Source organism: Gallinula chloropus (genome assembly GCF_964237585.1).
Source record: "Gallinula chloropus genome assembly, chromosome: 6".
NCBI classification, from domain to species: Eukaryota; Metazoa; Chordata; class Aves; order Gruiformes; family Rallidae; genus Gallinula; species Gallinula chloropus.
The window spans coordinates 1794530-1805683 of NC_140091.1; the positions used below are offsets into that span (position 1 = coordinate 1794530).

An 11154-nucleotide genomic window follows, 5' to 3' on the forward strand; every position below is an offset into this window, starting at 1 on the left:
GACATTCAAGGTCAGGCTTAATGAGAGACCTGATCAACTCAGAGTTGTCCCTGCTTACTGCAGGGGTGGGACTGGATGGCATCTGAAGGTCCCTTCCATTTCCCTTCCCTTAATGTATTCGATGATTCCATGACTCTTGACCCTCTAATCCATTCCCATGACACTCTCAGTGTTATCAGGGTCTCTGTTCAAAGGCTCCAGGAAGGAACACCAAAAAATAAGCTAAAAAGATTCCTGGAGGTCATGACATAGCTAATGAAATAATGTATGAGAAGGTCTGAAGGTATTGGACATCCATCAGTCAGGTAGGTACAGAACACAAGTCACTCTGAGATCACTCAGTACTTGGAGGAGTTGGTCTCCAATTATCCTGGAGATGTTCTGGCAAACAAAACATGAGGAATCACCCAGGGACACACTTCCCACATCCACAGACAGATGAAGTCACCAGTCACAAACACAAGCCACATGAGGTGAGGCTGTCCTCTGACAGACACAGACCAGAAGCAGCATCTCAAGGGGACTTACCACCCAAGGAACTCCTCACAGAGATCAGAGATACCTGGCAGTAAATGGATTCAGTAGCTTGGGTGCATGGATTTGTTTCCTAAGTGTGATCTTTAAGTGGATTTATCTCAAGTTTGGGCTGAAAAACGAGGGCATGTCATGCATTAGCTGAGAACAAGGTAGTTGTCCAGGTAACAAAGCAAGCCAGGTTTGATTTCTTTCCTTTCAGAAGTTATCATTAGTCAGAATTTTAAAGATAAAAAGAAAGTTGTGTCAAATTCTTGGCTGATTCAGCTTTTACATCAACCCTGTTTCCATAATCTCCATTTATTTTATCTTCTTGGGAGGATGAAGTTTGAACATAATATTTCAGAAGTTTCATTGTCTTTTCTTAATTAACAGTGACTCATTTCTTTCCATTCTGGATACATTTTGAGCTGTCTTACTTCATTCTGGATCGAGGTCTGTAATTACAATTGAATCATGAAAAGCCTTTCTTTCTGTGTGCCTAGAGCTGCCTCTGCTTTTAACGACCAGTTGAAAGCTCTGCTCTCCAGGCAGAGCTTCCAGCACCAAACTTCAGGATCATCTGCAGTAACATTACCAGGCTGACTTTGCAATGCATAAGAAAAAAGGCATGCAATCATCTTGAGCACATAAACAGACTAAAATCATGGAATCCCAGCCTGGTCTGGGTTGGAAGGGACCCCAAGGGTCCCAGAGCTCCAACCGCCTGCCACAGGCAGGGACACCAACCTCCAGGCCTGGAGCTACACAAGGTTGCCCAGGGCCCCAGCCAACCTGGCCTTGGACACCCCCAGGGACGGGGCACCCACCCCCTCTCTGGGCAGCCCCTTCCAGCCCCTCACCACTCTCTCTGCAAAGAACTTCCCCCCAATCTCTCCTCTCCCCCTTCCCTCCTCCAGCTTCACTCCAGCCCCTTGTCCTGCCAGTCTCTGCCCTTTAACAAGCTGATTCCCCTCCTGTTCCTGGGGTCCCTTCAGGGACTGGGAGGCTGCAGTGAGGTCCCCCCACAGCCTTCTCTTCTCCAGGCTGACCCAGCCCAGCTCCCTCAGCCTCTCTCCATAGGGGAGCTGCTCCAGCCCTCTGAGCATCGCCGGGGCTCCTCTGACCCCTCTCCACCAGTCCCACATCTTCCTTGTCCTGGGGCCCAGCTCTGGACACAGGACTCCAGCTGGGGAGGGCAGAGCAGAGAGGGACAATCCCCTCCCTGTCCCTGCTGCCACCCCTCTGCTGATGGAGCCCAGGATCCCATCGCCCTTCCCAGCTGCAGAAGCCACTGCTGGCTCATGTTAACTTTCTCATGAAGAAATCCAGTCAATGTAAGCTAAGAAAAAGATTGTATCACACTAACAAAACAGAAGTTGTGTACAGAGAGACATTTATAAAAACAATGGCATTTTGAATTCAAAGCCTATGACTAATCCAACGTTATGTCTCTTCTTGAAGCTCCTCTACACCACACGTAAACCATGGGGGTTTTATCTAAGAAAAAAACAGGAAAATAAAGAAAATATTCCAACTGAGAAGATCCAAGAACTTCAAAACCTGTCAGCAACAGACAACAGCTAAATATAGGCAGTCAAAACACTTATCTGGGTATTTTTAGCTGAGAAAATAACTGCAGAGGTAACTCAGAGAAAGCACAAATTATCTCTGCAGCAGGTTCAGATGCATCTGCTCTTGCACTGAGTACCAACAAAATGAACAAACAGTGACCCATGTACATCTGGCTTGCCCAGAGATGGGTTTGTTCCTGTTACAAAGGATTCTTGTGGTTTCTTTTTATAAACAGATCTCCAGGATTTGTGGTGTGATGTCAGGCAGGGATGGTGGGATCCACTAGTGATGCCCCACAAAACATTGTTGGCTAACTGGGAGTGCCAACAATGCATCATGGTTTAGGATCTTGGACTGATCCTCCACCCCACACTGTTCCTGGCCAGGAAGAACCACAACACCCCAGCCCAAGTCAATGAGGATGGGATATTTTCTGGTGGAAACTAAGGGAGAAAGTGGCAAAATTGTAGAGAAGCCGTTTCTCTAAATTATCTCTCACTATCTACATTTCCTCCCCCACATCCTTGTGAGGTGTTAAAATCAAGTAGGGTAGGGGGGGAAACAATGACAACAAATTCAAGGGATTTCCTCTTCCCAAGCTAGACAAGCAGCCCCTGCCTCCCACCTCGGTGAGCTCAGGCAGATTTCAGCCTCAGTGAACTTCTTCATGCCGTTTGCATGTTGTCTACAGCCAGATCTTAAGAACCACCTCACAACAGAACACTTTCAGCTTCCCAGAGACAGTCCTGAGGGGTCTCCAGCACACCAAGCTCCTACCAACCCCCGTGTTCAGCACTGGGAATGAGCCAGTTCTGAATAATAAAATAAAATGATAAATAAAAATAGTATTTTCACCTACTGAAGAGCAAAACTCACTGAGCAGCCAATCCTTTGGGACTATTTCCAGGTACAACACTCTTAGGTACCATCTACATCTTTCAGATCATTAGGGAACTCCAGGAAAAACCCTTCTGATTCACAAAACTAATCACATACACTGTGTTGCTTCTGGATAATGTAAGCAAAATCTATCTTCCCCATGGAATATACAAGATGCTTTGAGGAAAACAGTTGGCCTCCTGTTTCAAGGTAAGTAAATGCCCCACAGAAATGTGGGAGAGACTTTTGAAGCACAGGAAGCACATCCAGTCCTGATCCTGCTTGATTACAATAACTATGTGATAATAAACATTTTAGACCAGGTGATGTGCAGAGACACCTTCCAACTTCAACCTCTCCATGTAGATATTTTAAATAGAGGTATAAAAATCAGAAACCTGTTTTGAAGGTTGTTTCCTTTTCCTCCCAGTTTTTTTTCTTAACATCATGTGTGAAAGCCAGTTCATCTAATTTTTTTTTCCTATTCCAAGCCTGTAGCATATTTCTTATCTAGTTGAACCTGAAATATCTAAAAAGTAACAATTCAAACTATTTCACAGGGCATCATCCTACATTCTGAATCAACACTTAAAAACAACCCACGCTTCTCCAAAACCACATTGCTCCTTGAAATTCTGGGTTGCATTCCACTTTTCCTACTTAATCTTCCTACTGCCCCAAATATTTTCCCCCATGGGATTTCTATATAACAGAGTGACCAGGCATATTGCCTCCTGCTTAGCCTGACCAGTGGTTTATTACCCTCTTTAATCACAGAACCACAGGGGCTGGAAGGGACCCCCAGAGCCCATGGGGTCCAACCCCCTGCCAAAGCAGGGTCCCTAGGACAGGGCAGGGCTGGAATCTCTCTAGAGAAGGAGACTCCACACCCCCTGGGCAGCCTGTCCCAGGGCTCCCTCACCCTCACTGGGAAGAAGTTCTTCCCCACACTGGGGGGGAACTCCCTGTGCTCCAACTTGAGGCCATCACCCCTTGTCCTGTCCCCACAGACACTGAATTAATCCTCCCTGCAGATCTCCATCCCCCTTCTCATTCTACCTTCTCCAAGTATCCCTCAGCTATTCCCTACCCGCCTACAGCCAGGAGCAGCCCCTGGCTGAAGCCAGCGCTTCACCTCAAGCTCTGGTCTCAGACTCCAGTTGCCCAAAACTATACTGGTATTTTTGGGGGCTGTTCTGGTTTTAATGTTCATTTAATCTGCTGCCCACGATCCCCATCTGGAGAACAACATGTGCTACTACAAGTGCAGCTCCTGATACCAAGCAGCAGCCAGCCCCGTGCAGACGCACTTCAGAGCGCGGCGATGCGCTCGCACCCCTGTCCTTCCAGATCCCAACTGCAGGGAGATTTGGAGATGCTCACAGAAAACAAGATCAATCCCTTAGTCAATTCCTTTCTCAGATTCCAGTCTGCACCACAGCATCAGGATTAAACAAGTGATAGACCTGGTCACTGACAAATGACTGGCAAGATTACTGGAAGCTCCCAGACACACAGGACACTACGTGCTGCTGATTAATTATGAATGTTGTAGCAAATTCATCTTAAAAAGTAAAAGACAGACTAGTGGTTATTTAATTTTTTACAGTGGGTGGCAAGAACATGGCTTGAAGAGCATCCAACTCTGCTGGGAAAGCCCCACTTCCACCCTACATGTCCCTTATAGAAGCTTTGTGCCTGTTTCTGAAGATGCACTAAACCTAACAGAGCAGTAAGAACTTGTGTATCAGCACAGAGAGTTCACTGTCACCCTGAAATCCCTCAGTAGCTCTTACACCACACAAAAAACATAGCTACTATGCCCAAAAAATAGAATAAAGACCTTACTTCTAGGAATCATTTTTCCTGTAATAATAACCAGGTGTTTCACATCCATCTTTGGGGTTTCATATGCACAGCAATGGATTAACAAAAGCTCAAGTAAACCCACGTGCTTCAGGATGAGTCTCCCTGATCTCTTGTAGAAAGACATCTCCAAGCTACAAGTCTGTGAACCCCCAGGAGAAGAAAAAACCCACAGCTAAACCCACTAATTGAATATTAAACAAATTGTATTGGTTGTGTAATAGTTATGATGATTTATCTTACAGAAAACCTAAATCTGGACCTTAAATTATTCACAGATGCCAGTTGTGTGGCTCCAAATGTCTCAGACCAGGGTCCTTTTTAAGTTTCACTGGAGAGTTGCTGTTTGGATGCTCCACCAACCCCCCTGCCATACCAGTATCAGTGACTGTCTGCCTTTGGCAACATGCACAGAGGTCAGGACAGGTCTGTGTCCTGAAGCTCAGTCCCAGGAATAGGTTCAGTGAGGTTCCTTCCAGTCTGAATTATCCTATAATCCTACCAAACTAAGAGTTTACTCTCTTCACAAGGAAAATCCTCTTTCCTCTCCCAGTCTGAGGTTTACTCTGTTTAAGGGCATTAGGCTCCCTGCTTTTAGAGACTTTCTTTTCCCCCCACCCCACTTCTGACTGTTTAACACATTCATTTTCTGCCTGTAGCTTCAGCATCTTCATTAAAGCTTCAAGGACAGATACTCATAAAGCCCCAAGAATCCCAGCCTAAGAATGGTTTTACTGGTTAGGCCAATGGTACATCTGGCCCATGATCTGTCTTCCATGAGATTAAAAGCACAGAGCAGAAAGGAACAGAAAAGCAAACTCCTCTGGTACTTCCCAGCAAATATTTTCCCAGTCTCAGACAACTTGCAGCTCAGAAGCTGAACAAGAGATGAGTTTTATACATTCAGAAGGAAACCACAACAGATTACTCCTCCAAGGATCTGTTAAGCTCCCCACTGAGCCTGCTCAAACTCCTAGCACCTGCAGGATCCCAGGGCACAAGTTCTGCAGTGTAATTAGACACCAGGTAATGAACCACCATGTCCTCACACTTGCTTTGCACCTGCTGTATGCTGGCCTTTGATGGCCCCTTGTTCTCATCTGGGAAGAGACAACAAGCAATAGGCCAACGACAGCTTCATACCACTAAAGGTCTCGGTCTCACCTCTTTCCTCAGCTGCCTTTTCCAGGCTGAAGAGTTCCATTCTCCTTGGGGAGAAGCTGTTCTCTATGTTTGATCACCTGAGACCTTTCTCTCTCTTTTATTCTCCTAGACCTAGCTCTTACCTATTCTCCTAGCCCCTTCTTTGAGAGAGGGGCCCAGAACTGTGCACTGTATCCATCACTTGACCAAGTAAGGGGTTGCAACCACAGCATCCTCATGTTCTGCATTTTATCCTCCATTCTTTCCCTTCAAATCTTTAACAATTAATTTGCTTTTTGACCATTAATTAGCACTGAACTTGCATGTCTATCAGACTTCTCTGCTTCTTGCTTCTGAGCAGCAATAGTGGGTTTGCAGCTACAATTCTTTCACTCTCAGATACATCACTCTGTATTTACCCACACTGAAATTTTCCTACCACTTTATTGCCCACTCACTGAGTCTCTTAACACTCATATCATTCCAAAGCTGTTTGAGCACAGCACAAACTGGGCTCACACAAATATAACCTGCCTCCAGGGTGTGTTTCATGCAGAAATGAACCACAATACAGCCCAAAGAGCTCAGGGACCAGGTCCAGCTTGCAGCATTCCTACACAAAACATCTCAAGCTTGATTCTGCTCCTTGAGAGCACAGTCAGGCTCTGAGTGACTGGGAATTGTGTCAACAAGGAACTGCCCAGCACTGGGTAGAGAAGAGTGCTAACCCAGTCAAAAGCCCTTGGTGATGTGAACTTGAACAGAACATGGGGAAGATGAGACCAGCCTTCTTCCCAGCGCTCAGAGCAGCCAGTTGAACCAGGTCAGAAAGGTGAGGGGGAAGCAAAGATGCCTGTGTAAGCGTGTGGGAACCACTCTGCATCATAGTCACCCCACCCAGCAGCACCCACCTTGCTATCTGGGACAGATTGAAGGGTAACAGGGCAGTCTCACAAGAAACTCACAGCAACACAAGCATCAACTGTACGTGTTCTTTCTATGACTGGCACACAGCTCAAGGAAAACTCACCTTGTGTGATGCAGTCTGCATGCAGAGCCTGTTGTCACAGAGGAGCAGCAATGCCCCCTTGTGTTGTGAGGGAAACCAATGATGAATCCCTGAGACTCCTCACAGCTTCCTACATCATACATGGGGGTAGGCACAAGGAGCAGAACTAATTCATTCTTAAAAGGACACCTTCTGAACAGGCTCTGGGTTGCCCTGCCACCAAGACAACGTTACAGCCTGCTGCACATACACAAAAGGGGCTGCTCATGAAAGGCAGACCAACCCTTTTAGCATCAAAATTTACAACCCATCTGAAATATTAGAGAACTAATTTTGTTAACTTTATTCACATCAGCTGTTTAGAAAACACTGAACAAAAGGCTCTGCTAATTCATCTTTTATTCCTGCATCTCAAATGCAACTTTAAAATGGTTTTTGAAAGGAAAAGTGTCTTTAAAGGACACCACCAAATGAATTTAGGGTGCCCTCTGCAATTGTTCACACGTAAACCAACATCCCAGCTCTAATGAGCATCGAGCTTAAAGTGAAAACCAGATTCAGACCTGGGAACAACAACATGAACATGTCTTGCTGCCAAAGGAAATGGAGAGGGGTGCATCTGAAAACCAGAGTCCAAAGGACACCTGCAGTCTGAAGTGGGGAGTACAGGATTCATGCAGCAAGCTGGGCATCTGGCCTTATTTCACCACTAAAATCTACCACTGCAACTCCAACACAAAACCACACAGGGCTTTGCCCTCCTCTCCTGCCTCTAGACGAGTTTCCTTGGCTTGACACTTCACATTCAGCTTCTGTTTTGAAACTCACCTCTTAGCAACCCTCTTTCAATCAGCTCCCTGGTAGTTTCTCTGGGACTTTTCTTGAGCTTATCATCAGATTCAAACACTTTTCCAATCCCTTCTTGTACAAGTAAAGAGCCAGAGAGCTAAAGCCTCGATCTGTTGTAGAACTGTCTACCACCATCCTGAACTCTGCTGTGAGTGGAAAGCTGGTAATGCAAATCCTTTGAGATAGGACTTTATGACACAGGAGTTTAATGAAGATACACAAGGAAATTGGACAAGAAAGGCTTCACCAGAAGCAGAATTTCAGAGACACACAACTACTTTGCAGCATGAGATCCATGACACGCCGTGTGTCTCACAGCCCCAAAACTGATCAGTATTTACAAGGTTATTAGGAACCCAAATCAAACACCACCAAAAACCAGAACACCACCACCACCCCCTGAAAATTCACAACAAATGGAAGTAAAGTAACCTACCAGTCCTGGTAAGAGGTGATTGCAATGCTCGGAGGAGTCAACAAAGGCAGCGTGGTTGGTCGACAGACAACGTCTCTGTCCGGTGTCCTTGCTTTTTCTGTTTGTCTTTGGGATAGTGGTGGCAGCTGCAAGTTACCAGAACAACATCTTCTTCCTCTCCACAGGTCTATGCCCAGAGCATGGCTGGAAGTACTGTAGGACTTACTCAGCCCACACTCCAGGTAGTCCAGAGCGTTCTGCAAAGACAGAGAAGCCACTGAGGTTCTGCAAACAAATGTTTTACTGCACCTAGATCAAACAGCTCCAGTCATCCTGCAGTGATAGCTACTCACAGTCACTGCTTGAGGAAGTCTGCACTGTATTGTTACTTTATCAAGTTATGAATTAACTTAAATCCATTCCTAGCTTGCTGAAGATAAACTCAACAGCTAATTCTAATTGAACACAGATTATCCAGGTCACTTTGGTGATAGGCTAAACTTTTGATACTCTGAACGTTACGATTCCACTCAACATTCATCTTGTATATCATTCTTTTCTGCAGCACAAACATACTCCTTTGCCATGTTTTTTTGATGAAGTCAGCCTACTGGACTAGACTTATGATGAAGTCTAAGTCTACTGACTTAGACACAACCCTGAATTATCCAAAAGATAATTGGAAGACCTCCCAGATCAGCTACCCTACCCCGCATCTGGTGTTCCTAAGAGAAATACCCTCAATGAAAAGTTGTTTTTATCAGTTGAAGCCATTTTTCCTCTTTTGGTTTATACAGATTTTATTTAAAAACATCACCATGATCATAGAACTGGCTGTCAGTCTTCTCAAACCCAAGCCAGAAGTTCTCTCACAGCAGAACAGCACTGCAAGAGGGTTATCAGTTTTTGTCTTAGTCAGAGGATTTACCTAGTCAAATATGATTGTCCAATAACACAGAGTGGCTTCATTTTCCATGATCAGTTATTAGGTCCTTTACAAACAACTGCAAAGCACCAAGAGTCCTCCACTGCCTCATAGTTTCTAGTGGAAAGCATGTTCCCCATGAGACTATGAAAGTAAACAACTCTGTGGTACCAGCTTAGTTGAAATTAGGGGATATTTCTTCTCAGAAGGAGCAGTTCAGCATTGAACAGGCTACCCAGGGAGGTGGTGGAGTCACTGTCCCTCAGGATGCTCAAGGAAAGGCTGGATGAGACACTCAGGGACGTGGGTTAGTGAGAGAGGTGGTAGGGAGATGGTTGGGCAAGATGATCTTGGAGGTCTTTTCCAACCTTAACAATTCTGTGATTCTATGGAAATCAGCAAGGACTGAGTGGACACAGGGCATCACACCCAGGCAAACTGAGGAGGAAGCAGCACAACACGTGGCCTAAGGGGGTAAAAGAAACCCTTGTTCACTGAAGGAGTGCTGTAAGATACACTAACTATGAGGTTCCACTCCTCCACTGTATTTTCATAGATGTTTCATGTGGGTTTTCACATGGTTTGTCACGAGCCTCAGCTGTGATAAACAAGACAATTGCAGCTGTGGTTCTTGTGTCATCATTACAAATGGATACAGTTCTCCAGAGAATGGGAACCAGGCTTTAGTTAATAGAGGGTTTATGAAGATGATTAGCAAGGGTAGTAATGGAGTAGTGTGTGCATCATCACATTAGGTGTTCAGCAATGACAGGGGGGAGAGATGCTGAAATGCTTGTAAGGGACCTCCAGAGCCCATGGGGTCCAACCCCCTGCCCAAGCAGGGTCCCTAGGACAGGTCAGGGCTGGAATCTCTCCAGAGAAGGAGACTCCACACTCCCTGGGCAGCCTGTCCCAGGGCTCCCTCACCCTCACTGGGAAGAAGTTCTTCCCCACATTGGGGGGGAACTCCCTGTGCTCCAGCTTGAGCCCATCGCCCCTTGTCCTGTCCCCACAGACACTGAGCAGAGGCTGCCCATGGCCCCTGTGTTCCACCCTTCAGCTATTGATAAACACTGATCAGATCCCCTCTCAGGCTTCTTCTCTGCAGGCTGAACAGCCCCAGCTCCCTCAGCCTTTCCTCACAGGGGAGATGCTCCAGGCCCTTCAGCATCTCTGTCCCTCCTCTGGACTCTCTAGGAGATCCCTGGCTGATTTATCCCAGGAAGCCCAGAATGTTTGAAACATGCAGGGTTTATTTTCTGTTTATTATATGAGCCACAAACAATGATAAGGTAGTCAAAGAGTAACCCCCAAAGTCAAACCAGCTGATGCTTTCACAAGAGAAAATGAACTTTTTAATCTCATTTTCATAGAGCACTGGGGAAAATCAAACACACCTTTACAAGACACTTACCTCATCTGCAGTTACTGTCATGACACTTCTGCTTTTCTTCATTATTGAGATTAAAGTGTGCCCTTTTCTAATCAACTCCTGTGTCTCAATCCAAGTTCTTCAGACAGGCAACCTGAAAGAAAACATTGTATTACTGAGTAACAGCCTGGTTTTGATAACAAACTAAGGAGCTGGATGATAAGTGACAACATCACAGTTGAGTTACAGCCATCCACCCCTTGTCACAAAGCACTCAGCAGCAGAGGTTACACAAGAATAGCTCTCTACTAGTGAAATAATCCACTATTTAGTAAAATAATGTTAAAAGGTAACGTGGGGTGGAAGCTAACAGGTTCTCTTTGCAGAGCATTCCTCTTTAAACGAGCCCCTTTCAGCCATACAGTATAGAAGGTCCCTAAGAGCAGCTCCAGCTGGCTCTCAGGGAAGGAAAAGAATTGCACTTGTATGCGACTCCAAGATTTAATCCTAAATCTCAGGCAGTGTTTGTTCTGACACAGGCACACTTCAGCCACAAAATTAGAGCCTTCTGCAGTGGGTGAGGCTGCAGCCACATTGAACTGAGCTAC

General features: G+C 45.7%; 1 protein-coding gene across 1 annotated transcript in view; it reads right to left on the bottom strand.

Annotated features, from left to right (window-relative positions):
• The window catches only part of PDE4B (phosphodiesterase 4B), a gene marked incomplete at its 5' end in the record, with an annotated part of 198424 nt that extends 187794 nt beyond the window's left edge, over positions 1-10630 (bottom strand). Inside the window, 2 exons of the mRNA XM_084266009.1 lie at positions 8271-8506; positions 10589-10630. Of these exons, the coding sequence (XP_084122135.1) occupies positions 8271-8506; positions 10589-10630 (278 nt within the window). The remainder of the gene's footprint in view (positions 1-8270; positions 8507-10588) is intronic.
• Between the last annotated feature and the right edge of the window lie 524 nt (positions 10631-11154).